This window comes from Cajanus cajan, chromosome 6, assembly GCF_000230855.2.
Source record: "Cajanus cajan strain Asha chromosome 6, NIPB_CcT2T_4, whole genome shotgun sequence".
NCBI classification, from domain to species: Eukaryota; Viridiplantae; Streptophyta; class Magnoliopsida; order Fabales; family Fabaceae; genus Cajanus; species Cajanus cajan.
Window position 1 is genome coordinate 34,844,243 of NC_138522.1, and position 25,303 is coordinate 34,869,545.

The 25,303-nt window shown below is 32.6% G+C and overlaps 1 protein-coding gene and 1 long non-coding RNA gene across 2 annotated transcripts; both read right to left on the bottom strand.

Annotated features, from left to right (window-relative positions):
* Nucleotides 1-10,039: 10,039 nt before the first annotated feature.
* Nucleotides 10,040-11,410, bottom strand: LOC145958657 (uncharacterized). The gene is made up of 3 exons (XM_083076165.1): nt 11,014-11,410; nt 10,562-10,694; nt 10,040-10,403 (listed from the first exon to the last, which is right to left on the bottom strand). The coding sequence occupies exons 1-3, from the start codon at nt 11,408-11,410 to the stop codon at nt 10,040-10,042; spliced, it is 894 nt and encodes a 297-aa protein (XP_082932291.1).
* A 2,902-nt stretch (nt 11,411-14,312) lies between these two features.
* Nucleotides 14,313-18,125, bottom strand: LOC114917056 (uncharacterized). The gene is made up of 2 exons (XR_003805783.2): nt 17,338-18,125; nt 14,313-14,580 (listed from the first exon to the last, which is right to left on the bottom strand). It is a non-coding gene; the product is annotated as an uncharacterized LOC114917056 (long non-coding RNA).
* Nucleotides 18,126-25,303: the final 7,178 nt, after the last annotated feature.

Genomic DNA, 25,303 nt, shown 5'->3' on the forward strand with positions numbered 1-25,303 from the left:
GTCAAACTCTAATGGCTTGCTAGGTTCACTTAAGTAACTTTATTGAATTATTAGTATACTCAAGTAGGGATGATAAAATGGGTTGTGACTCGCGGACAGTCTGTTGGCCTGCCAAAAATTGGCAGGCCAGACCCATCATTTCAGCCCGCTAGCCCTGCTCTAAACCTGCCAACCTATCGGGTCAAATAGTGGGCTCGCTCGTTACAACCTGCTAACCCGCATAGGTAATTGGGCTTCAGTTGTGCATAAGCAATAGGCTTTATAAAATTAAAAAAAATCAGGCCCAACATCCGGGAGAGGTAAGGGTTTCTTCTTTGTAGTTAAAAAAATAAATTCCAGCCGTCCTTAACTTTTCTTTCTCCTCAGCTTAGAAGATTAGGATTTAGGAGGGAAACAAAATTTGTTATATCCTTATCTTTCTGAAAATCTCGTCTTTGATTGAGCGATATCCTTAATAATATATATATATATATATATATATATATATATATATATATATATATATATATATATATATATATATATATATATATATAGTTTTAAAAACCGGACCGGTCATCGAACCGGTTAAGGTACTGGGTCAGTGGGTCAAAGGTTGAACCGGTGGGTCACTAGTTGAACCGCATGACTCGATTTTTATTAAAAAATATTTATATTAAATATATTTTATACTTATAAATTTTAATAAATTCATATCTTATTTTAAATTTCAATTTTTCTATCTTATTTAAAATTATTTTTATTTTTATTTTGTAAAAAAATACATAAAAAAATTACATGTTAAACGGTATATTAATACAAATTAAAAATATAAATAATATGTACATATATAATATGCTTGTAATTAATATCACAAAATAATATATGTAATATTTACATAGATATTGCATTATTAAATATATAATTTAAAATTAATAATATACTATAAAAGTTATTTAAGTTGTATATATTGCAAACAAATATATTAGAACAAGTAGTCATTGTTATATTTAATAACCTATATGTGTATATCTATTGTTATCCAATTTAATAATCTCTCTCTTAGTTGATTTATTTTGTTAGTACGATTCCACAGAGTGAAAATCATGGCAGGTCGTTACATCTAGTACATGTGAGATCCGATCCAATATGAAATCAACTCCCAACATTTTTATAATATTAATTCATTTACATCCTTTCATAACCTAGCTAGACAGTGTAAAATTTAATTTAATTGAGTATTGTGTAAGATTTTTTGAGAAATACTTGTTTTACTTGTATGATTTGTTACGCTAGCCAAAATTAAGAGTGTAAGCAGATACAGGTAACTTGCAAACTCGAATTGATCCAAACCAACGCAATGAGTTCGGATTTGATTTTTTCAGAGTTAGGTCAAACTCAATCCAACTTGATTAAAACCTGTACGAGTTTGGTAACGAATTTTGTGTTTTCAACCTGTTATCCAACCTGACCCGATCGTATATTATAATAATAATAATAATAATAAATAACAACAACAACAACAACAACAACAACAACAACAACAACAATAATAATAATAACAATAATAATATTTGAATGATCATTTGTTCAGGACAATACTCATTTTTACTCTTACTTAGTAACAAGTTTTATGTTTTATGTAACGACCCGGCTGGTCACTACACACACCACTGTACACCGAAAACGCCAGACAAAAAGGACAAGTATATAAATATAGGGTCTAGAATATAAATATATACAAAGTCCCTATCCGACTAGAGTTAGAGTGTACAAAAACAAAATACATTATCAACGGCTACACCAAGTAGCTGAAAACAACAAAGCATCAACAAGGATCCAGCTCCGCCTGCCAGATGCAGACTCACCACTAGCCACCCGCCTAGCCCTGCTCTGCTCCCATACATAGTATGATCATCGCAGTCCAAACCACATGGAAACAACAAAGGGTAAGCTAGTGAAAAGAAATAACATACATATATATAAATATATGAATAGTAAACAACTACCCCTATCAGCACAGCAAATCAACACATCAATCAACTTAACAAAATTCATTTAAAGTACCACATCATTTAGCCATAATAGCACACATCTCACATCTTTAGCATACAACTCATCGATCTTACAGCATAATCAGCAATAAGCACACAATGTGATAGCAAACTTAGGAGAAGTGATGGATGATCTTCTCCACGGATTTGCTTAGGCCGGATCTTCTTCAATGGAGGCTTGATTCTTCAACTCAAGAACACTTAGAAGCTTAAGAACTCACGGATGCACTCAACCTAGAACTAGGAGGGAAGCATCCAAGCTCAAGCATCAATGGAGAGCACACTTCAAAGAGGAGGATTCTAAGGTGAAATCCTAAGGTTTTGAAGATGAACTCTAAGGGACTTTTGAGAGAGGAAACTCGGCCAATGGCTCACAAATTTCAATTATGATCAAAAGTGAATACAAAAGGTGAAAGAATGGCTTAAGTATGCACGGAATTATGACCCATAGGTGCCTAAACTAAAGCCTCACAAAATGGCGCCTAAAGTTTGAATTCAAATTTGAATTTTGAATTCAAACTTTGGTGCACATGTGTAAGTCCGAAAATTTAGGTGCCAAGGTGCATTTAGGTGTGATTTGAGAGTCATTTAGGGTTAATTTGAGTGGCACATGTTCAGCCACCCATGGTGCTAAACATGTGACTCAAATGTAACTTAAATGACTTCCAAATTAAACCTAATTTAACCTAATTAGCATACTTTAGTATTCCTTGTATTTTCCTATTCTAATGACCTAATTACATTGGTCAAACAATTACAATGGAAAGGAAAAATTACAAGAATGAAAATGAGCCCAATATTGGGTACCAAAAGCCCAAAGGCCCATGAAGCCCAAAACTAGGCCCAACTAGCCTAAAACCTAAAATACTACTCTATGTGGTCCAAAATACAAGACCAAAATATATGATACCTATACTAACATGATGTATACAAAACATATGAAAATAGCTATAACAAAATATGGCCCATGAAAAGTTCAACTTGGGCCTTCCCAGGCCCATCAGGCCCATTGGGCCCTGACTGGCCCAAACCTTCATGTCTAGCCAACTCCTCTTGGTTCTTTGAGTATGTCACCTCTTGCACTCCAAAGCATGATTCCATCACAATGCGTCATCACGCATATCAACTCGGAGATCTCCTACAGCAACTCAGCCATTAGGCCTACAACAACTCAGTCATTATGGCCTACAACAACTCAGCCATTATGGCCTACAGCAACTCAGCCCTTATGGCCTACAACAATTCATATCAACATTCAACACAACACAACGTTGTCAACTCAACATATCAACTTGCAACACAACACAACTGTACAACTCAACATCAACTTTCAACACAACTCAATTGTACAACTCAACATCAACTTGTAACATAACTCAACTTTACAACTCAACATGTCAACTTGCAGCACAACACAAATATACAACTCAACATCAATCAACCAACATCATCCATTAGTCATCACATTATATTCGTCTACAACTCAATTAAGCATAAAACAACATTAACCAACATATAGAAATTTCTCATCTCCGCGCCCGGCGCACTCATGGTCGCGCCCAGCGCGGTACAACCAGAGAGCACCAGGGGCTAGCGCGCCCAGCGCAGGTATGCCTACGCTTGGCGGGGCTCAGCCAGAGAGCCCAAGGCTCACACGCGCCCAGCGCATGCCAGGCAGAGACTCCAAGGAGTCTCGCGCGCCCGGTGTACCCATACCCGCGCCCAGCGCGGGGAAGGCAGAGACCTCCCCTTGGTCTCGCGCCCAACGCAATTCAAATTGCGCCCAGCGCCCACAAGGTAGAGACTCCCAAGGAGTCTCACGCCCAGCGCGATAAGGGCCGCGCTCAGCGCAACACATCAATATCAGCATATACAATACAACACACAACATATTCAACATATAATACGGCTTATCCATCTTGTTTACAACTCGTCTATCCTGTCAAATTACCCACCCAAACAACACCAATCAACCTAAGCACCTAAAACAACTTTGAACTTAACCAAATCACTAAATGGGAAATGGCAACCTTCACAGAAAATAGCACATCATGAGTTATACTACTCCTACCATGCTCATCCTTATCTCATATGAAAGATAATCAAATTTCCTACAACGCTCATGAAGACACCAAGTCTTAATTCATTCATATACCTTGTTAAATATTCTAAAAACCGCAACAACTATAGGTAAAGCTGGCAGCCTGACCCCTCTTCACTAAAACGGCCATATCTGGAGTTCTAAAACTCCTTTTTGAGTGATTCCAGTGCCATTGGAAATCTAACATCCAAGGCTACAACTTTTATGAAGACTCTAAAGTGAAATTCTGAAACACAAATGAGAGCCCGGCGCGTTAAGTGCGCGCCCGGCGCAATTCTCAGCCAGAGACCTGCAATTTCTATTGCGCCCAGCGCTGTCCTTCAACGTATTATATAGTCTCGAAGAGAGTATCTATTGAGAGATAATTTCTCCCCATTTTGATCTTCATTAAATGCATGAATACACTAGTGCAAAAATTGGATTTAAAATCGGAGTTTTAAGATCGGTTACAAGGTAATCGATCTTAAAAGTGACGCGGTGGCAATTTTGTAAATAACATGAACACTTTTATGATCGGTTAAAATTTAACCGATCTTAAAAGTACTTTAAGATCGGTTATTTTATGACCGATTTTAAAAGTGCTACTTTTAAAATCGGTTATTTAAGAACTGTTTTGTATACTACATACAAAATCGGTTCTGAAATAACCGATTTTAAAAGTATCGTCACAAATCTTTTATATTTCCCTCCATTCTTATTCTCTTAATCTTTCCCTCCATTCCTTTTTGTACTCTCTACGCTCTCATTTTCTAAAGTCTCTAATAAGGTAAATTTCGTTGTCATTTTCGTTTTTATTTTCGTCTTCTCATTCTCTTCTTGTGTCTCTTTTCATTTTCTCATACTCTTCTCTTGTCTCTATTTTCTTTGTAGGTTCATTTTGGGTAAATTTTAAAATTGGAACGACCCGTTCTCAAAGGAGAACGACCCATTCTCAAACGAGAACGGCCCATTCTGCAAGGAGTACGGCCAGTTCTCCATGGAGAACGACCCGTGCTGCAAGGAGAACGACCCGTTCTGCAAGGAGAACGGCCTGTTCTCCATGGAGAACGGCCCGTACTGAAAGTCAAATTTTTAGGCCTTTTGAACAGCCTAGAACGTCCCATTCCAGTTTTGGAACGGCCCGTTCTAGTTTAATTTTTTTTCACCGCCCGGACCTTTAAGATCGGTTATAAAACAACCAATCTTAAAAGTTAACTTTTAAAATCGGTTGTTTAACCGATTTTAAAAGTCTAACTTTTAAAATCGGTTACGGAACCGTTTTTAAAAGTTAAAAATAATCGATTTTAAAAGCTTTTTTTTCCACTAGTGATAACTTCTTTACATGATAGTAGCTAAGTTTGTCCATTTTAGAAGAGAGAGAAAAGGTAAAAGTACTAACAATTTTCTCATAAGTAGGAACTTTACTTTTATAAGAAAATGGATTTTTCTTTATTTTCTTTTTAATTTTAATTTTAATTTATTTATTTTTATTTTTATACAAGGCTTAGAAACTTATAATTAGAATTTTTGAAAAAGATCAACAAACAATTGGTTTTTTATGGTAGTAGGAGACAAACAAACAAGAAAAAGAAACAAAAACTAATTTCTCAAGAAAGACATGTGATCTCTATCATTACGAAGAGCATCCTCCAAAATAGACGGAGGTTCTTCAAGCACAATCAAATGCCTATTTGTTGTGGGCCCCTTCCTGGCGAGAATATCAACACACTTATTCCCTTCCCACAAAGTGTGCATAAACTCCACCTTTCAGTCTTCTTTCACAAAATCTTTTATGGATTCAATAAGTGTAGCAAATGCATGAGATAGGATGGTAGGTTGCTTGATCAATTGAAGTGCATGCAAAGAATCCGAGACACACACCAGATCCTTATAGTGCAATTCCCAAGCCAAGTTCAGTCCCTGGAGTATGGCAATTAATTTAGCATGAAGGGTGTTAGAGTGGCCAATGTTCCCATAGAACCCTCTAACCCAACAACCATGAGAATCACGAATGAGTCCACCAAATCTAGCTAGCCCAGGATTTCTCCAACAGCTGCCATCAACATGTAGTGTGACTTGGTTTCTAGCTGCTTGAATACTGGTAACCCATCTACTCGTAGGAGCAGTAGCGTGATTGGTTTGTACCCTAAAAGCCCCAAACACTTTACATACCCCTTCTCATAATTGGGAAATTCTATTAATGATCATCATCGGGGAAACTCTATCATTCTGAAATACTGTTTCATTTCTCATTTTCCAGATTTCCCAAAGGGCAATGGGAACAAGACTCCCTGAACATAGAATCTGGCGACATACCCACTCCAGAATTGTAGCATCAGTGCAACTTGGGTTAGCTAAGCTAGTAGAAAGCAACCTCCAAACTCTATTGACCTCACTACACCTCCAAAATATGTGAGTCATGTCGTCTGTATCAGCCCCACACCATGGGCAAGTAGTGATAGAAAAGAATGACTTAATCCAAGAGGGGAGGGTGAATTGGATTCTATGACACTTTAAAATTTTCATAGTTTTTAGGATCTTTATTTCAATTCAAACTTTTCTAATTATGAATTTTCAAAGAAGTTTCTTAAAGACTTGCTAATGAGGAATGAATCCTATATGCTTTCTTGATTAATCATTAATGAGATTCAAATTCAAGAACAATCAATATGTAATACTTTGATTCAGTTCAAATCAATGTTGTTCATACAAACATGTTAATCAAGGATACTCAAAGTAAAGGATACGGGTAAGAGAAGATTGCACAAGTCTTTTATCCTGGTTCAGCCACTCCACATGTAACCTACATCCAGTCCTCAATCATAACCTGATCAAGATTTGTTCTACTATCTTAATGAAGAAGTTTTACAAGCATACCACACATGCATACACTCCTACATTCAAGATAACCACTTTCTTGACCCCAAGAAAGCACCCCTTGTAGAAACCCACTACAAGAATTCCTTAGCACTTGAGAAACCTACTCAAGATTTACAATTATTCACAAAGAATTAAGGAACGAATTCACCTGGAATTCAGAAGCAAATCTTAATCTTTCTCTTTTCAAGAATGTGATGATGATGATGATCTTTTCTCAAAGCATTTCAAAAACATTTTTCTTATTGATTTCACAAAGAAAACTCTCCAAGAATGTCACAAAGACTTCACAATCACGTTTTTCTCTTTTTGATTCTCTGTTCTATCTTATTCTTAAGTTTCAAAATGTGCAAACTTATTTATAAGTTTTTCAGAACCAGATAATCGATTATTTTAAAGAATAATCGATTATTTTGTTCTTCATGATTTCTGGAAATCAACCAAGAACAATTTAATCGATTATTTTGCAGGATAATCGATTATTTTAGAGAGTGATTTCTGGGATAATCGATTATTTCACAAATAATCGATTATTACAGCAAGGTATCCTTTTTACCTGTTGCTGGAATAATCGATTATATTTAATGATAATCGATTATTTTAAGTCAATTTTCAAAACTCAATTTTATGTCTCAAAATAACTTCTTAAGCTTTTAAACTCATCATCGTACTCACTCCTAATCAGATTAGACAAAGATTAGCTCATGCACAAAGCATACACACGAAAAATAAGCTCAACAAAACAATTTATAAGCTACTCCTATTACACAACATAATAGCCACATTTTTCTTTGACTTTGTTTTTGACTTCTGACTTGTTGATGTCCTTGGTCAGCTTTGTTCCACACTTTGTTATCATCAAAACCTTTAATCTCCAAATGTGAGTTGATTCACCACTATGAATCTCAACAAGTAGCATTAGAACTAATATGTTGTCTTTTCAAGAAAGCACGGGTAGGAAGAGCCTGATGCCCCACCTGCCACAAGAAGAATTTTACATTCTCCGGGAGATCTAACTTCCAAATCCAGGCCCATGATTCGCCATTGCTAGAGGTATAACGCTTTAACAGCCAATCATAACTAGATTTCGCATAATAAGAACCTGATATATTCCCCCTCCAAACTACTAGATCGGGGTGATGGAATAACACTAAGGCCAAGAAGTCCAAGAGGTGATGTATTGAAGGAAGCAAAAGGAATGAGTTAGTGTTGAAAAACCATAGGAGGAGTGAGGCCACTTTTGGACCTTAGCTCCTAAGTTTTTATTACAATAGCATTTATTTTTATTCCTATTTTGCCTTTGTCTTTGATTTCCTATTTTACCCTTGTATCTTGGGGTATTTTAGTCTTAGAATTTATTTTCTTTTGTATTTCCCATTTTACCATTGTATTATGGGGTGCTTTAGATCATAGGATTTTATTTTTAGGCTAAGGTATTTGATTAGGGTGGGAACAAAAACCTAGACGTATTTTTGTGGCTATTGGACCTATTTTTGGTGTTAGAAAGGCTTAGGCCCAAGTGGAGGGCAAAGGTTGCATGGTCTTATCATGCACCTAGATGTAGCCTAGCTAAACCCAAAGATTCCATCCTTGGCCACCAAGTTGGGGTTAATTTGGATTTCATTTGGTGTGCATTTGGCTTGTGAATTTCGGCCATGCACTCTCCAAATGCAACCCTAGATGCCTCCCACTCCTATAAATACCCTAGGCTATGCATCATGTAAATACTTTGGAAATTGAATATAAAGAGAGCATTTTTGCCTTTATATCATCCTTAGTCACCCTTGGCTAAATCCGGCCACCACCCATCCTATCTCCACCTTGAGAGCAAAACCCTAGAAGTGGCCTTCATCTACCTTGAAGTGAGCCAAACCCTAAAGTGCCCTCTCAAACCTTTCATGAAACACTTCACCCACACTCTCCATTTTCGTCCATTCCACCTTATTCCTTCTCTAAATCACGCATCACCCTTGGAGGACTTTATCCTTGGAGTAGGCGTCCTCTCCCTTGCTCATCATCTCAAGTTCATGCAAGCTATATAAAGGCAAAAATGCTCTCTTTATATTCAATTTCCAAAGTATTTACATGATGCATAGCCTAGGGTATTTATAGGAGTGGGAGGCATCTAGGGTTGCATTTGGAGAGTGCATGGCCGAAATTCACAAGCCAAATGCACACCAAATGAAATCCAAATTAACCCTAGATGCAACTTGGTGGCCAAGGATGGAATCTTTAGGTTTAGCTAGGCTACATCTAGGTGCATGATAAGACCATGCAACCTTTGCCCTCCACTTGGGCCTAAGCCTTTCTAACACCAAAAATAGGTCCAATAGCCACAAAAATACGTCTAGGTTTTTATTCCCACCCTAATCAAATACCTTAGCCCAAAAATAAAATCCTATGATCTAAAGCACCCCATAATACAAGGGTAAAATGAGAAATACAAAAGAAAATAAATTCTAAGACTAAAATACCCCAAGATACAAGGGTAAAATAGAAAATCAAAGACAAGGGCAAAATAGGAATAAAAATAAATGCTATGCTAATAAAAACTTAGGAGCTAAGGTCCAAAAGTGGCCTCACTCCTCCTATGGTTTTTCAACACTAACCCATTCCTTTTGCTTCCTTCAATACATCACCTCTTGGACTTCTTGGCCTTAGTGTTATTCCATCAAGGGGTAGCAGGGTGCAGCACCACTCTCATCTGCATAATCCTATTTCAGACAAGCTGCGGGATAATTGTGGTAAGCTGGTCCAAATTCCAATCATCATCAGTAACAAGATTCTTCACCAACAAATCCATATCATACAAAGGAACATATAGGACCTCCAATGAGAGCTGGGAGCCATCCAGCCAAGGGTCAAACCAACAACTACAGTTACCATTACCAAGTTGAAGGCGAAATCCATCATTGATATTAGCATAAGCGTTCCTCAACGAGGTGACTAAGTAAGAACCTCGCCTCTCCAACATATTTTACAGGTTCTCTCCTCCATATTTAGCTTTGACAAATTGCACCCACAACTTATTTGGGCGATGAAGGATGTCCTAGATAAGCTTTCCAAGGAGGGCAATATTTTGCCAACGAGACACATGCACACCAAGACCCCCATCTTTCCTCTTCTTGATAACCATATCCCACTTCACTAGGTTGATCTTTCTGTCCATATTACCACTCCAAATGAATTGACGACCCAACAAGTCCAATTTATCGCACACCTGCTGAGGAATCCACTGCATTTGCATGGTGTAAGTTGGAATTGAAGTAACAACATAATTCACTAAAATGACCCTTCCCACCCTATTTAAGAGCTTCCCTTTCCAGGCTGCAAGCCGACGCTGGACTTTCTCCACCAAGGGCCTAAAGAACTCACTCGAAACTCTATGATGGACCATGTCATAACCCAAATATCTGCCCAGGTTACTTGTGAATTGAATATGGGTAATATTAGATATCTTGTTCCTTCTTCTAGGAGTGACACCTCTAGAGGCAAAGGCCTTAGATTTCACAAGACTAACCTTCAATCCTGAATCAGCACAAAACTGGTGTAGTACTTCTCCACTACTCACACATCTGAAGCTTTTGCTTTAGTGAAAAGAAGAACATCATATGCAAAGAGAAAGTGGGATAACTTTGGGCCCACCCTACCAACCTGGATAGGTTGCCAAGAGCCATTCTCCATTGCTTCCCTGATCATATATCCTAATTTTTCCATGCACAAAAAAAAAACAAATAAGGGGATAGAGGATCTCCTTGCCGGAGTCCCCTCTTAGGCAGGAATTGCTCGGAACGCTTTCCGTTCCACAAAAGACAGAGAGATGCCGAGGTAATACCATGCAAGATGAGAGATATTATTTAGTCTAGGAAGCCAAAGTCACACAAAACCCTATGCAGAATCTCCAATCCACTCTATCATAGGCTTTCTCTAGGTCAAGTTTGAAAATAACATCCCCCTCTTTCTTTCTAGATGATTGCATACTGTGTATGACTTATTGAAGAATGATTGCATTGTCGGTGGTACTTCTGCCTAGAATGAAACTACTCTGCATGGGACTTATCAAGTTATCTGACAAGGGTCTTAGTCGGTTCACAAGGACTTTAGAGATTAATTTATAAAGAACGTTGCATAAACTAATAGGTCGAAAGTCCGTGAAATGCCTTGGGTTGTCAGTTTTCTTTATAAGGATAATCATAGTCTCCGTCGCCTTAGGATCAAACGTGCCTGTAGCAAAAGCATTCCTCACAAACTTCCATATATCATCCCCAATAATGTTCCAGAAGAGCTTATAAAAGATGGGTTGGAACCCGTCAGGGCTTGGAGCCTTATACGATTTCATACCCATAAGCGCTTCATACACCTCAACCTTAGTAACATCTCTATTCAAGCTATTCGTATCTTCCTCAGTCAGGGTGGTCATAAACAATTGGTTTGAATAGAACTAGATTCAATTTTTTAAAGTAAAGTCTCAAATTCAAATCCTGTGTACAAAAAAAGGTAAAAATCAATCAATGAAAATTAGTCATTAGTGAATTAGTAGATATCTCATACCAATAATATAGTTACATAAAAAATGACTTCTTTAAAATACAAATATTTATGGTAATAACATGTTATATTTATCTTTAGTTTCAACGACTATATCCAAACTAACTAACTAACTAACTCTCTAACTCTCACTCTCTCTCTCTCTCTCTCTCTCTCTCTCTCTCTCTCTCTCTCTCTTTCTTTCTCTCTCTCTCTCTCTCTCTCTCTCTCTCTATATATATATATATATATATATATATATATATATATATATATATATATATATATATATATATATATATATATATCTTTAGTTCCAACAACTATATCCAAAATCAATATACATATAAAAAGTCATTTTTTTAATTAATTTTGACTAAATAGTTTAGTAAAAAGATTTTCTAGTTCATTTAGAGTCCACTACGGGTGTTTAAAACCAAACCATCCAAATGAAAAATCGTAAACGGACCCAAAAAATCAAAAACTAATAAGAAATTGTAAATTTATAATTTGATTTGATTTTTAATTTTCTAAAATGCATGGTTTGGTTTGATTTTCAAATTGAAATGTGAAACTGCTCTAAATTGAATCAAATTACACTTATTTATAGATATTTTTTTTCCAAATGTATAGTGCATATATAAAAACCGACACAAAACATAAAATGTATTTTATAAAATTTTAAGTTGGTAAAATGTGTTATTTTCTTTTAAATATACGTTACTATATTTAAAAGATACTTTATAAAATTGTAAGTTATTAAACTAAATTTTAGAAAAAAAATTATGAATTATTTTTAACGTTCAAAAAAAATATTAAGTGACAAAATATATATGAAAGAAAATATTTAATATGATATAAAATTATATTAAATAAATATTTTTACTAAAATTATAAGATAAAAATTAATATTAAATACATTAAGTGGTCAAAAAATATTTTAGTATTTATTTATTTATAACTTTATTTTTGATGTATAGTCTTAAATAACTAATATAATATTACATATTTTAGTTAATTTTTAAATAAAAAATTTTAAAAACCACAAAAGATTGATTTGATTTGAATTTCATAATTCATTTAAACCAAATTAAACTTGACTTAATTTTCTTATTTAATTTAGATAAATTTTAAGAAAAAAAATTAAACCAAACTGCATCATAAATACGCTTAGAACCCACTTTCTGAATAGACTTATTCTACGTCTCTTTAAACTGGTCTAAAATTGATGTAAAAATTGCTTTGTAATAGTATTTTTGTAGTAATATTTACTAATATGCTATAGTATACGAAACATGTTAATCAATATCTTTATAACACTAGTTAAGAAATAGAAAGTGAAAATGTTTTTATTTAGAAGTGCAACATTACAATATTTTTTTAGAACAACAACACTACAATTTTCATGATTTTTAATATACATCTTCACCGTAAAATAATTTCTCACTTTTGATTCATTAGCCAATTACCTGATTAATAAACATTGGTTGGAAAGACTTGTAGTATAAATAGATGGAATGACATTATTGTAATCGATATATTTTGTGGATGAGTAAAATTATAGATAGAAAATAAGGATTCCAATAAAGTCCTATGAATGATGTCTTTAACAAAAAGTCCTATTCAACATTGTTTCCTTTTTTAAATATGGTGTGGTAGAATTATAAAGGTTTTTATTTAGTAAGGTAGCTTATAGGAGAACTTGATGACAAGGAAGAAAAGTGCATGAAGTACAAATTAATTCTTCAATTAGGAAATGAAAATTTATTTTCATCTTCTATATAAATTTATAAAAATAGGAAACAAAATATTTTATATAATTAAAATGAAACTAAAAAATAAAAATAGTAAGTGCCTCTTTAAATTTTAATGTATCTTTATAGAATAAGTTATATTGATACTTCCTAAGCTTTCGTTAAATTTCCTATAATACTTCTCTCTTTCTATTCTTACAATATGTTTACTTAGTTGTTTGAAATACATCACATTGTATTGGGAGAATTGTACTTGGGGAAAAATTAAGAGGTGTTTTTTTTTATTATCATAAATTTGTTAATATTTAGGATGTTGTTAAGATTTAAAAATATTATAGACTTGTTTTAATTCATTTTAGAGACTTTTTTCATTATAATAATTAGGAGGCTAATACTATTTAAATTTTGTGTTAAGTTTAGTTCGATATGTAGGGTTGAGAAATAAAAAATTAAATGGGTGTTTCATTTAAGATTTTTTGAACATGTGAGTAATTTTGTTATGTATGTGCAAAGGATTTTTCAACAATGATATTGACGAATAGGGAAATGAAATTTGAAAATTTTAGTTGAAAATAAAATTATTAGAAGAACAATTTAAATTTTTAAATAAATGTAACGAGAGTAAATTCGAGAGGTGCTATTCTAGAAAAATTTTCCCTTTCAAATCTTTGTTTAGGGTCTTGTTTAATCGTAAAGATTTTTACGCTTTTGTTTTAATTTATTTTTAAATACTTATTTTCTCTTTTAAGATTATGATATCGATATATAATATTTAATTTTATGTTATAATTTAATTCTATCTAGAGAACCAAATTATTAAAATCATGTCTTCATCAAAGACCTCTTGATTATATGGGTAAATTCTGTTGTGTGTAAAGATTTTCCCTCGTTAACACTCTCTTATCCAAGAAACACTGTATATCTCCTATAAAAGAAAGTGACTATAAAACAAAGTCATATATCTCAAAACATTGTTTTTTTTCTCTGACCATCACTCTTGCAGCCACCATGTTATTTAAAAAGAAAAGAGAAGAAAGCAAATAGAACAAAAACAAAATGCCGGCAACCTTGTTTTAATCACCCCGAAACCAAATCCTCCTGCACTACCAAAGCTAGACTGAGTTTAATTATTAATAAGGGTTTGGTCATTTTAGTGGGAAAAAAGTGAAATCAGGATATGATTCTGCCAACAACTTAACAGGCAATACACATAAAACCTACATTTCCAGTCATCACTTTCTGTTCCACCTATATATAATAACTTTTCTTCTTTACCTTTGTCCGTGTGTTGCGCACCTGCATCCCACTACTGAAATAAAAACATTAATTCATAATTAATGTTTGTGTAGTTTAGTCATCATATATAACCACATCATGCATTGACATTGGGTCCAAGCCTTTTGGATAATTAATCAAGATAGATTGATTGAAAACAAATTTTGTCTAAATAAAATATTTTGCAGAAATTGGAAATCAAGAATATAATTAAGTTTATTATTAAGATGAAGCTGCTTTAATTTGTGAAAGCCGGTTAAAAGAGCATATGATCACAATCAATTGGGTAAACAAATTTATATATCATTGTAACTTGTAACATAAGATAGAGTATCATCTTTAATTATCCTGCAGAGGAGAAAAAGAAAAGAAGGGCTTTGAGACATAGCATTGAGCTTCTTTTTATACATATGGCCGTGGGGCTTTGTCTTAATAGCCATCAGTCCCTTTATTCAGGTTTGGTTACAGTGTACTAGTGCATGCAGCAGCAGTAGCAGATCTAATTTTGAGGAAGAGTTGAAACTACGTTCGGGAAACAAAATAACAAAGCAAAGAAAGGGAGATAGGACGCTGCAAAAAGGGATTGTCAGAAACCACAATTATCAAAACCTGTGTCCCGATGATCGATGGAATAAATGTTACACATTGCTGACATTAATATGTATGGCCTAACTCATTTTTTTTTAATGTATAACATGCATGGAGCAATTTAGATATCCTAGACTTTTTTTATACTCTATTTCTTGAATGTGTATCCTTATATTTTACATATTTAAATTCCATTACAAGAAAATTGTATAGTAATAATGTGTCAAAAAATTATTTTTATCTACATAATAAATATAATATATTATTAAAAATTATGAGTATAAACTAATATATAAATTATGTTATTAAATTATATTCAAAATTAATATTAAAATTATGTATAATTATATGAGAAATAAATATATATTTATATATATTATACATATTATAACATTTTTTATATATCATTGTAATATATTAATAAGTAAAATTATAAAGTTTGATGCTAATTTTATGAGAATAGAGATTAATATCTTAATAGATAAGGCTTCAGGATCAAAATCCAAAAGCTAAATATACATCGATAATAATTAGTTAATAAAATTTAAAACTATAAAAATTATAAAGGTCAATTAATAAAAGAAAAATATACTATTGACATGGACAAAAAGGTTCTCTAATCCTTAAATAAATTAAAAGAAATTATCATGTTAATATGGTATAAGGAATCAACTAATAGCACTTAGGTAATTTATCTCACTGTCATTGTCGATCGATTACTTAACTTATTAGCAGAAAACGTACTTTTTCGGATAATTAGCTACATGCCTAAAAATCTGCGCTGAGAATCCTTTCATTTTAATTGCTAACCTTTCCCGTGCAGAAAGTTTCTTTGTTTTGTGAAATGACGCGTCCTAATTAAAGTAACGTTTCATTTTCTTCTACATCATTATTATTTATTATATATAATACATAATATAATTTAGTTTTGATAAACCTATACACTATCAATTACTATATTATATAAACTTTACAATTTTAAATTATTATAAAAGTTGATAATTTTATCATGCATAATACTAATATATAATCGAATGATAGTATAAAGAAATACATTCTAAATAAATTCTACATAATCCGTATGCATGTACCCACAATTTATATGGCACGATTATAAATTAACTAGGATATGTATATCTAAATATTAATTGCTGAAAGATGAGAAATGTAAGATTTGATTAACCTAAATGCTTAACTTAGAATCAAACATTAATTTAAACTCAATTAGAATAAGTTTGATATGAGCCAAGGGAATATATTTGGTAGGAGATAAAATAAAGAAAAAAAATAAAGAGTTAAAGAGAGATTCAAAAGAAAGATTTTCAAAAGACAGCAGAAAGACGTCTCCTTTTATAAAGAAAGAAAAGATAGCAATAAAATAGAATCTATTCTACAGAATATTTTGTCACACTATATGCTTCAACTTACTATTCTTCTCCATCAATGTCTTCCACTGAAAAAGAACTTAATGCTGAAAAATGATGAAAAAAAAATAAAGGGGCTATAAAAAGAACAATAATTGAATAATTGGTAAAGCTGAGGAGGTGGAGATCCACATGGCATGCAGTTCTGAAACTTGAAGTTGAATCTACCCACACATTCATAGAATTTGATAAATAAATACATGATCTTACAGTAATTGATTTATATGTTATGAAGATTTAAAAAGAAAACTTAATTTCGGTTGGTCGTTTTTCTTTGGTCTATATGTTAGCATAATATCAATGGAAGAAGAACTACCTTATAGGTGCATATGCTCACAGTCACACTATTCTACTAATTATATAGTTAAAAGTCTAACAGGTTGTTGGCTATGAAAACCCTAAACCAGATCCTATATACATAGACAAACACACGAGATCTTGGAACTCATCATGAGAAATTCCGATCCAATGATTGAAAACAGCCAACAACAGAATGATATATAGGACACTGATCAAACTGAAACAGCCATGATAGAAAGATCTGAAAATATGTTGATTGTAGAATAAAAATTCAAAAGCAAATGATGGCTGCCTTTTTGAGTTGTGTTGAAGACAAGAAGGGCACATGTGCAGTCAAATCTTTTCATCATTACACAGATCCACCAGTGAATCACACCATGAATAATTTCCACAGGTAATAAAGGGAAGACAATAACACACAAGGATATATAACAAACTAATGAGCTGAAAATAGAAAGAAAATAATACTATAGACTGACCTGGAGAATATTTTACATATATGATTTGAATGGTTTAGATGATGGAAGCTGTAATTGAGAGGAATGAAGCCTGGTCCGAGGATGATTATTACATGTGAATTTGATGAAGTTTTGTGAAGAATAGTTTGGTGTATGAAGTGAAAAGTAGTGTGATATGTGATCTCATGCATCTCCTTGAACCAGACAGCATTCCCCTCAAAAGATGAGAGCTTCCCGATCTTTGTTGATCTGAGGCTTTGTGGTGTTTGGCTTGATCTTCCTTCAAGGAATGAAATGAAAAATGGGTTTTGCGGGATATGAGGAAATGCAATGATGAAGACAATGATTTGGTTTTAATAGAAAGTAAAAGTAACGCGCAAAGAGAGAAAGAGAGAGAGGATGGGGTATGGTGGTCATGGTCATGGTCATTTCTGGAACACAGCTGTAGTTGTTGGGTGAGGGTTAATTTAAAGCTGACCACCCTCTTAATACGTGTCTGTTTCATTTGTCTATGATTTAAGAGAGAGCAAGAGAATCACTCAGTAGGATAATGAATGGACTTCATTCTTTCTTGTTTAAATGTACCATTACATTTCATGCTAAACCAACACTTACCTCATGATTAATTTCTTACACTAATGAATTTAGAGATATCTATGAAAAAAATAAATAAATTTCATGAATAGTTGACCTAACTCATTGCTTTCACTTATCAATTGGATGTGGCTTTGATTATGTTGGTAAAAAAATAATCATTTTACAACCAAAGTAATATACTTCATCAAGACTAATTTTTAGGAAGATTATTTTATTCAATAATTTATAATTTATGTTAAATTATAATGATTTAACTATTGTTAACAAATAAATTGAGTCTATAAATTTTTTTATAAAATTTAAAAACTATTTGATATTGTTATATATTGATTTAAACTCACGTATATTTATAAAAAATATATTATAAATTAATTTTATTTATGTAATAAATATTAAATGATTTTTAAAATTTGTAAGAATCTACACATTCAATTTATTTATTAAAAAATTTTAATTTAATAATTAGATAATTAAAATTTAATATAAAGAATAAGTTGTTTATTAGAACAACTGTACCGAATGTTATTCTTGAAATTAGTAAAAATCTTCACATATATATATATATATATAATATATTAATAAAAAAGTAAAATTTTGCTAAGAAAAAAATAAGAGTAAACTAATTAAGAAACTAATAAATAAATATTAATATTAGGATAACCAAAAAGGATGAAGACAACATAGAGGAATATAAAATAAAGCAAATGGAGAGTATATTAAAGAAGTCAACATACTACTTTGAACCCTCTTTAATATTAAGTCATTGGTGGAAGTAGAATTGGACTTGGTCCAACCAATATTGTCAATTGACAAGTAAAATAATAGTTGTAAGGTTTAAGTAGAATTGTACGGTCTTTTAAGTATATAAGATGTTAAATTTGAATTTTAGAGTATATCAATTTGGTTGAAATTAGTTATTGTGGAAATTAATAAATACATCATATTAATAATATGATTAAAAAATATATTAAGAAAATTCATTTTTCTTAATTTCTTGTGTCCTCTTGATGCTGGAATAAAATGTTGCACATGTGTATTAATAAAATGAAATGGGAGCATGTGGATATATATACATTATTTGTTAAACTTTTGTGTGAGCATTCATAACTGTGCAATATTTATACAGTTATTTATCAATTTTTATGTTAGATGCATTTTTATGCAAAATGTATATAAAATAATACAAAATAAATCGTTGAAACAATAAATTTTTTAAAAGAATTTAACACTCTAATGTATATGTTTAGTGTATTTATATTGTGCTATCCTCCTCGTTCAAGATAAAGTTGAGCTAATTTTTTTGGATCCGTCCACTTTGGGCCTATCACCCATCATTATGAGATAAAAATTTTAGACAATTAACTCTTAACGAATAACATATATCTTAGCATGAGTATCTTATAACAATTAAACACATGATATTCACTTGGCAGGATATCTTCATTTATTTGAAACAATATATATGTTAGAGTGTCTTTAAATATTCCTCATTATCATAAATATTGGAATATATTATCTCATTATTGGAGCATTTGCAAAATTCTAATAAAAAGATATATTATAAAAAAAATATATGCAAATTATCAATTTTAAAATGAATATATATAGTTTGCATGCATTTAATGATAAAAGAAATATATAACTTTTTGGGATATATTTTTTTAAATGAGTTAATGGAGTTTATATATATATATATATATATTATAGAAATTATTATATTTAATTAGTCCTATATTCTTTTGTCAGTAAAAGAATTGTTAGAGTACAATCGATATATTAGGAGGTCCCACTTTGATGCCATTAATTCGATTAATTTTCAAGCTCAAAATATTCCTTGACAAGCTGAGAACTTTACTCATGTAGTTATATATATTACAATAAAAAATAAGTGACGTGTACTACATATATAGAACATTGCACTGAATTAATATAAATTCATTTTTATTAGTTAATTATGGTTTAATTAAGATAGTAATATATACTAATAATAACACAATATTACTCGCGCAACATTTTAATATAATAAATTGTAATAGAAACTGTGTAGATCAGTGGATACTTAAACGTGCAGATACCTTTATGAATCACCCAATAACACATAAAAAGTTGTTTTAGGCACTATTTATTTATTATTATTTGAAGTTTCAGGCACTACTTTTGTAGCAATATATAGTATATATATACTTGTCAATATAAGTTTTTTTTTTTTACATTATAAATTTATTAAATCACAAAATGAAGTAATACATATAGTATAAATTTATTAGGCATTACTTTTGAAGCAATATTTTTTATCCATACTTTTGAAGTAATATAGTATATGTACTTGTCAATTTATTTAATAATTATTTTTTCCTCAAAATAAGGGGTTCATACTGATTGTTTCTTTCAGTTTTCCGATAAATTTGCATTTATAAAAGGTTATATTATTGCCCTTCGTTTCGCCCCCTCCTTATTAGAAGCTTTGCTGGATCGGATTCATATATGACTAATGATGGGAAACTTTTATGTTCCAATTGATACATAATAGTAGTATAATTCCTAACTAAACAGTATCATGTGAGATTGAGGTCTTGATTTAGGAATTTTTTAGTGGAATAATTTTTTTTTTATAAAAAAATTACCTAAATAGCACATGTGCCAATTTATTTATCAAAGTAGCACAGTTTACTGTTCACGTTCAGAATTTGGTTTCCGGGAAACCAAATTCTGAGCAGCGTTCTATATATATATATATATATATTGGTATTTTGAGTTTAGGCCATGTGTTAACTATGCATCTGGAACGGTCCGTTCTGCATCTAGAACAACCTGTTCTGTCTCTGGAATGACCCGTTCTTAAACCAGAACGAGTTGTTCTAGAGTTGAGTTTTAAATCATAACCTGAATGTTGGAACGACCCATTCCAAACTAGAGTTTTAGGCCTTTTTAGTAGTTTGGAACGAGCTGTTCTAATTTTGGAACGGCTCGTTCTGGGCTACTGAGGCGTGGGCCCAGGGCTAATGAGTTTTAATAAATTTAATGTTATATTTATGATGTTAATAAATAATAAATTTAATTAGTTATATTTAATAATTTATTTGGAGTAGATTTTAGGACTTCATTTTCAGCATAGTCATACATGCAATCTCTTTACCAACTGGAATTCACTAACGAACCTAGTAGTTCTTCAACAACATTTCAACAACCAGTGCTTGATGATGAACCAGGCTATTTATTACAACCTGGATTACGAGGGCGATGTCTGTTACGGCCTGGATTACGCCGTGGAGGTTGTTGCTCAGAAGGATTGTTAGAGTACAATCATCAAGCACTGGTTGTTGAAATGCTGTTAAAGAACTACTAGGTTCATTAGTGAATTCCTGTTGGTAAAGACTAAAGAGATTGTATGTATGACTGTACTGAAGATGAAGTTCTAAAATCTACTCCAAATAAATTATTAAATATAACTAATTAAATTTATTATTTATTAACATTATAAATATAACTAATTAAATTTATCAAAACTCATTAGTCCTGGGCCCACGTGTCAGTAGCCTAGAACGGGCCATTCCAAAACTAGAACGACCCATTCCAAACTACTAAAAAGGCCTAAAACCTTAGTTTAGAACGGGCCGTTCCAACATTCAGGTTATGAGTTAAAACTCAACTCTAAAATGACTTGTTCTGGTTTAAGAACAGACCGTTCCAAATGCAAAATAGCCCGTTCCAGATGCAGAACGGATAGTTTCAAATGCAAAATTAACACGAGTTAATCACCTATACACTGCCAGTGTAAAGTTTTTTTTACAATGACAACTAATTATATCTTTTAATTGTATTATGTCACTGTTAAAGTAAATGTGTTTATAGTGACATGGCACAATTGAAAGATATAATTGGTTGCCAGTATAAAAAAACTTTACACTAGTAGTGTATAGGTGATTAACTTAATTAACACATGGGCTAAACCCAAAACGCAAAAAAAATAAAAATAAAAATAAAAAAATAATATATATATATATATATATATATATATATATATATATATAAAACGATGCTCAGAATTCGGTTTCTCGGGAATCGAATTCTGAGCGTGAACAATAAATCATGCTACTTAGGTAAATAAATTGGTACATGTACTATTTGGGTAATTGTTTTTTAAAAAGAATTATTCCAGTAAAAAATTCTTGATTTAGAAGGTCGTGCATGTGTTTACGGTAGAATTAGTTTATGGATTCTTTTTATTCGAACTAGCACAAAATTGTTTCAATTTAGGTATTTTAAAGTGTTCGTGTTATTAAGAATGGAAGTAGACGAGATAGATCAACAGAAGTTGGTTTCCAAATCCTCATGAATAATAATTAAACAATAATTTGCATGCATGTAAATACTTATGCGAATAGTGTAACTAAAACATACATTGGCAATACAAATCATCATCCAATTTGCATATGGATTACGTTACAATTACAATATTGAAGTTCAAACAACCTATAACTACGGAAAAAGAAGAAAATTACACTAATCCTACTCCTGGAAGAAGAAAAGAAATGTGACAAAGAAATGGTCATACCCAGCAATTCCTTGCACAAAAGCCATATGCGCAGGCAGTGAGTGCTTGAGAGTTCAAGTATGACTTTTTTGACCCTTGTTAATCACCACACTTCTCGTATTTATAGAGCCAGTCAAGAGCGTTTAATTTCATGTTTGTGCATTGTGGGGAATACCGCTATCCACTATGCCTGTAACGTGGGTTTAAGATGTAACTTCTCGTAACCGTTCGACCCACGTTCTTTGTGATGGAGGAGGCCCATGGGCTAAGGGCCCAACTACTAGGGCTATGGCAAGAAGGATGCATGAAGAGTGGGCCCAAGCCCAAGGAAGGCCCATCACTTTATTTTGTTGGGCTTTGTCTCAAGCCCATTAGATTAGGGATAGTGTAGGATTGGGCCTTAGTGCCTTGTATTTTCTTTTGGGCCTTGTATTTCCGGCCATGTAGCTTAGGATTTACATTTAGAGGTCATTGGAATTTAGGGTTAATTAAGGTTGCATGTGAATTATCATTAGAATGTAATTAGCTTTGCATTTGATATGCATTTCGGCCATGTGCACACATGCACATGGTGTGACCTAAATGCAATTCAAATGAAAAGCTAATCACATTCCAAATGATGAGCACATGGGAGGTTCCGGGTTTGGCTCCCAAAATTTGAATTTTGAATTCAAATTTTGGGCGCCTAAGGTTAAGTAACCATACCATGGTTTCACTTAACCTTAGGCTAACCCATGGTTCACTTTAACCTAATTTTCCCTATATATTCTATATGGCCGAGACTTGTAATTACTTTTGGATTAATTGAATGGGTTTTCACCATTTGAAACCTCTCCCTCCGAAAGTATCTCAACCTACCTCTACCCTCCTTGAGCTCCTCTCTTTGTAGAGCTAGGTTGCTAATCTTCTTCCAGACTTAGCTTGTTCAAGTCTAGGTCACATTAATTCTTCTTGGAGCTTCCTTCCTTGCCATACTTCCAAGGAACCAAGAAGGATTTGAAGGTGTTCTTGAGGATTCACCAAGTGGAACCTCATCAAGTGGTATCAAGAGCATTCGGTTCTTCAAGAGATAAGTTCATCATCTTGTCTTTTGAAGTTTGGATCCGTGATTCATTCTTGTCTTGTGATTTTTTTGTGTTCATCTTGTTCTTGAGTTTTTGTCACTTAGAGTTTACTCTTTCCTAGATCTAATTTTTGTCTTAAAATTTGATGGATCTAGTATCATGTTTCTTGAATGATTCATTTATGCGTTTATGACTACTTGCTTCCATGAATCATGCTCCAACTCTTTTGCCTATTAGGAATTTCTGTCTATGATCTTTTTGCTTTATTTGAGTCATAATTGAAATTTTATTCGGTCATTGCATGTTTGAGTCTATTTTATTTTGAATCCATGTCTAGTAGTAATGTGTAGTTCTTGTCTTGTTCATCATTCCTAGCTATGCTTGTGTGAACCTTTTGATTTTGTTTTAATTGAATCTTGATAATATTTTCTGGATTTGGCCGAGATCCATAGCCTTTGGAGTGTGCTCATAATTTTTGTTTCAAGTTGAGTTCATAAACTACTACTAGTTCATTAGTAGTTTTCTTAAAAAATTTTAGGTTTCCTATACTAGAAAATGTCTTGAAATTTTTTTTTCTCCTTATCCGTGAGTTTAATCTTGTGTAACTTGTTGTGTGCTGAAAATTGTGTTTGAGTTTCATTTTGAAATTTGACCGTGCATGTGTTAAGAAACCAAACAAGCATCAAAAGCATGTTGCATGTTCATTACATCTTAACCTAATTTGGTTGTCATTTAGATTTCAAATTTGAATCCGGTTTTGGTGCTTCAATTAAGTGTGACCGAGAATAGTGTGTTGCATATTGTTTAAAAGAAAAAGGCAACTCCTAAGATTAAAAAAAATATATATATAGAAGAAAAATCAAAAGAAAATGCAAAAACAAAGTGATTAAAAAAAAAGTGCTAAACCTAATTCTCCAAAAAAAAAAAAGCCATATAAGGAGTTTTGTTCACAAGTTTTTCTTCTCGGTTTGTCATTGCTCATTGTATACATAATATTTTCAGCTTACATTTTCTTGAGTGTTTTGGTTTTGTGAATCAATTCTAGAACCTTTCTTAGGATTTTTCTTTCTTGACCTAGCCAACTCTTGTCTTTTGTCATCTATATTGTCTTCTCCTACTCTAATCTTGTTTCCTTTAACTCTCAAATATCTTTGCTGTTTGTATTCATTATGGAACTCAAATGTGACCTATGTTTGACCTAGCCTATCTCCTTAGAAGCTAGTTCTACAAGGGTCATCAAAAGAGGACTAAGAAAAGGAGGAGGAAAGGACAAAGGAGGCTCTCGGATTTGGCTATCAAAACAAAGAACAAACACCAAACACTTGTGGCTGGAATTTTGTGGTTGCTGGACTTGTGACATCCGTGGAGATTCTTGGAGTGTTAATTTGCATTGTACTTGAATTTTAAAAGAAAAAATATATAAGTATTAGTGACGGATTTTAGAGACCAATTTTTCATTACTAGTTTGAAATTTTGTTGCAAATTCGGTCTCTAATTCATCACTAATTCTTGGTGGCTGTTTTGTTAACTCTTTAAAGCCACTTGTTCTTTATTGTTTAGCCTTGTTCATACCTTGTATTTGGCCATTTAAAGGAGTGTCTTGGGAGTGTCTTTGGTACACAACCATCTCTCCTTAGGTTTACAATTTTCGTTAGTACTTGGTGAGAGTGGTCCTTGATTGATCTTTGGTATCTCTCAAGCTCTCACCCTAGGACACGTTTAGGTAGTTTAATTTCTTGCTTAATACTTGTTTTTAATTGCTTTCATACGTCTAGTATATCATAGTTCATCC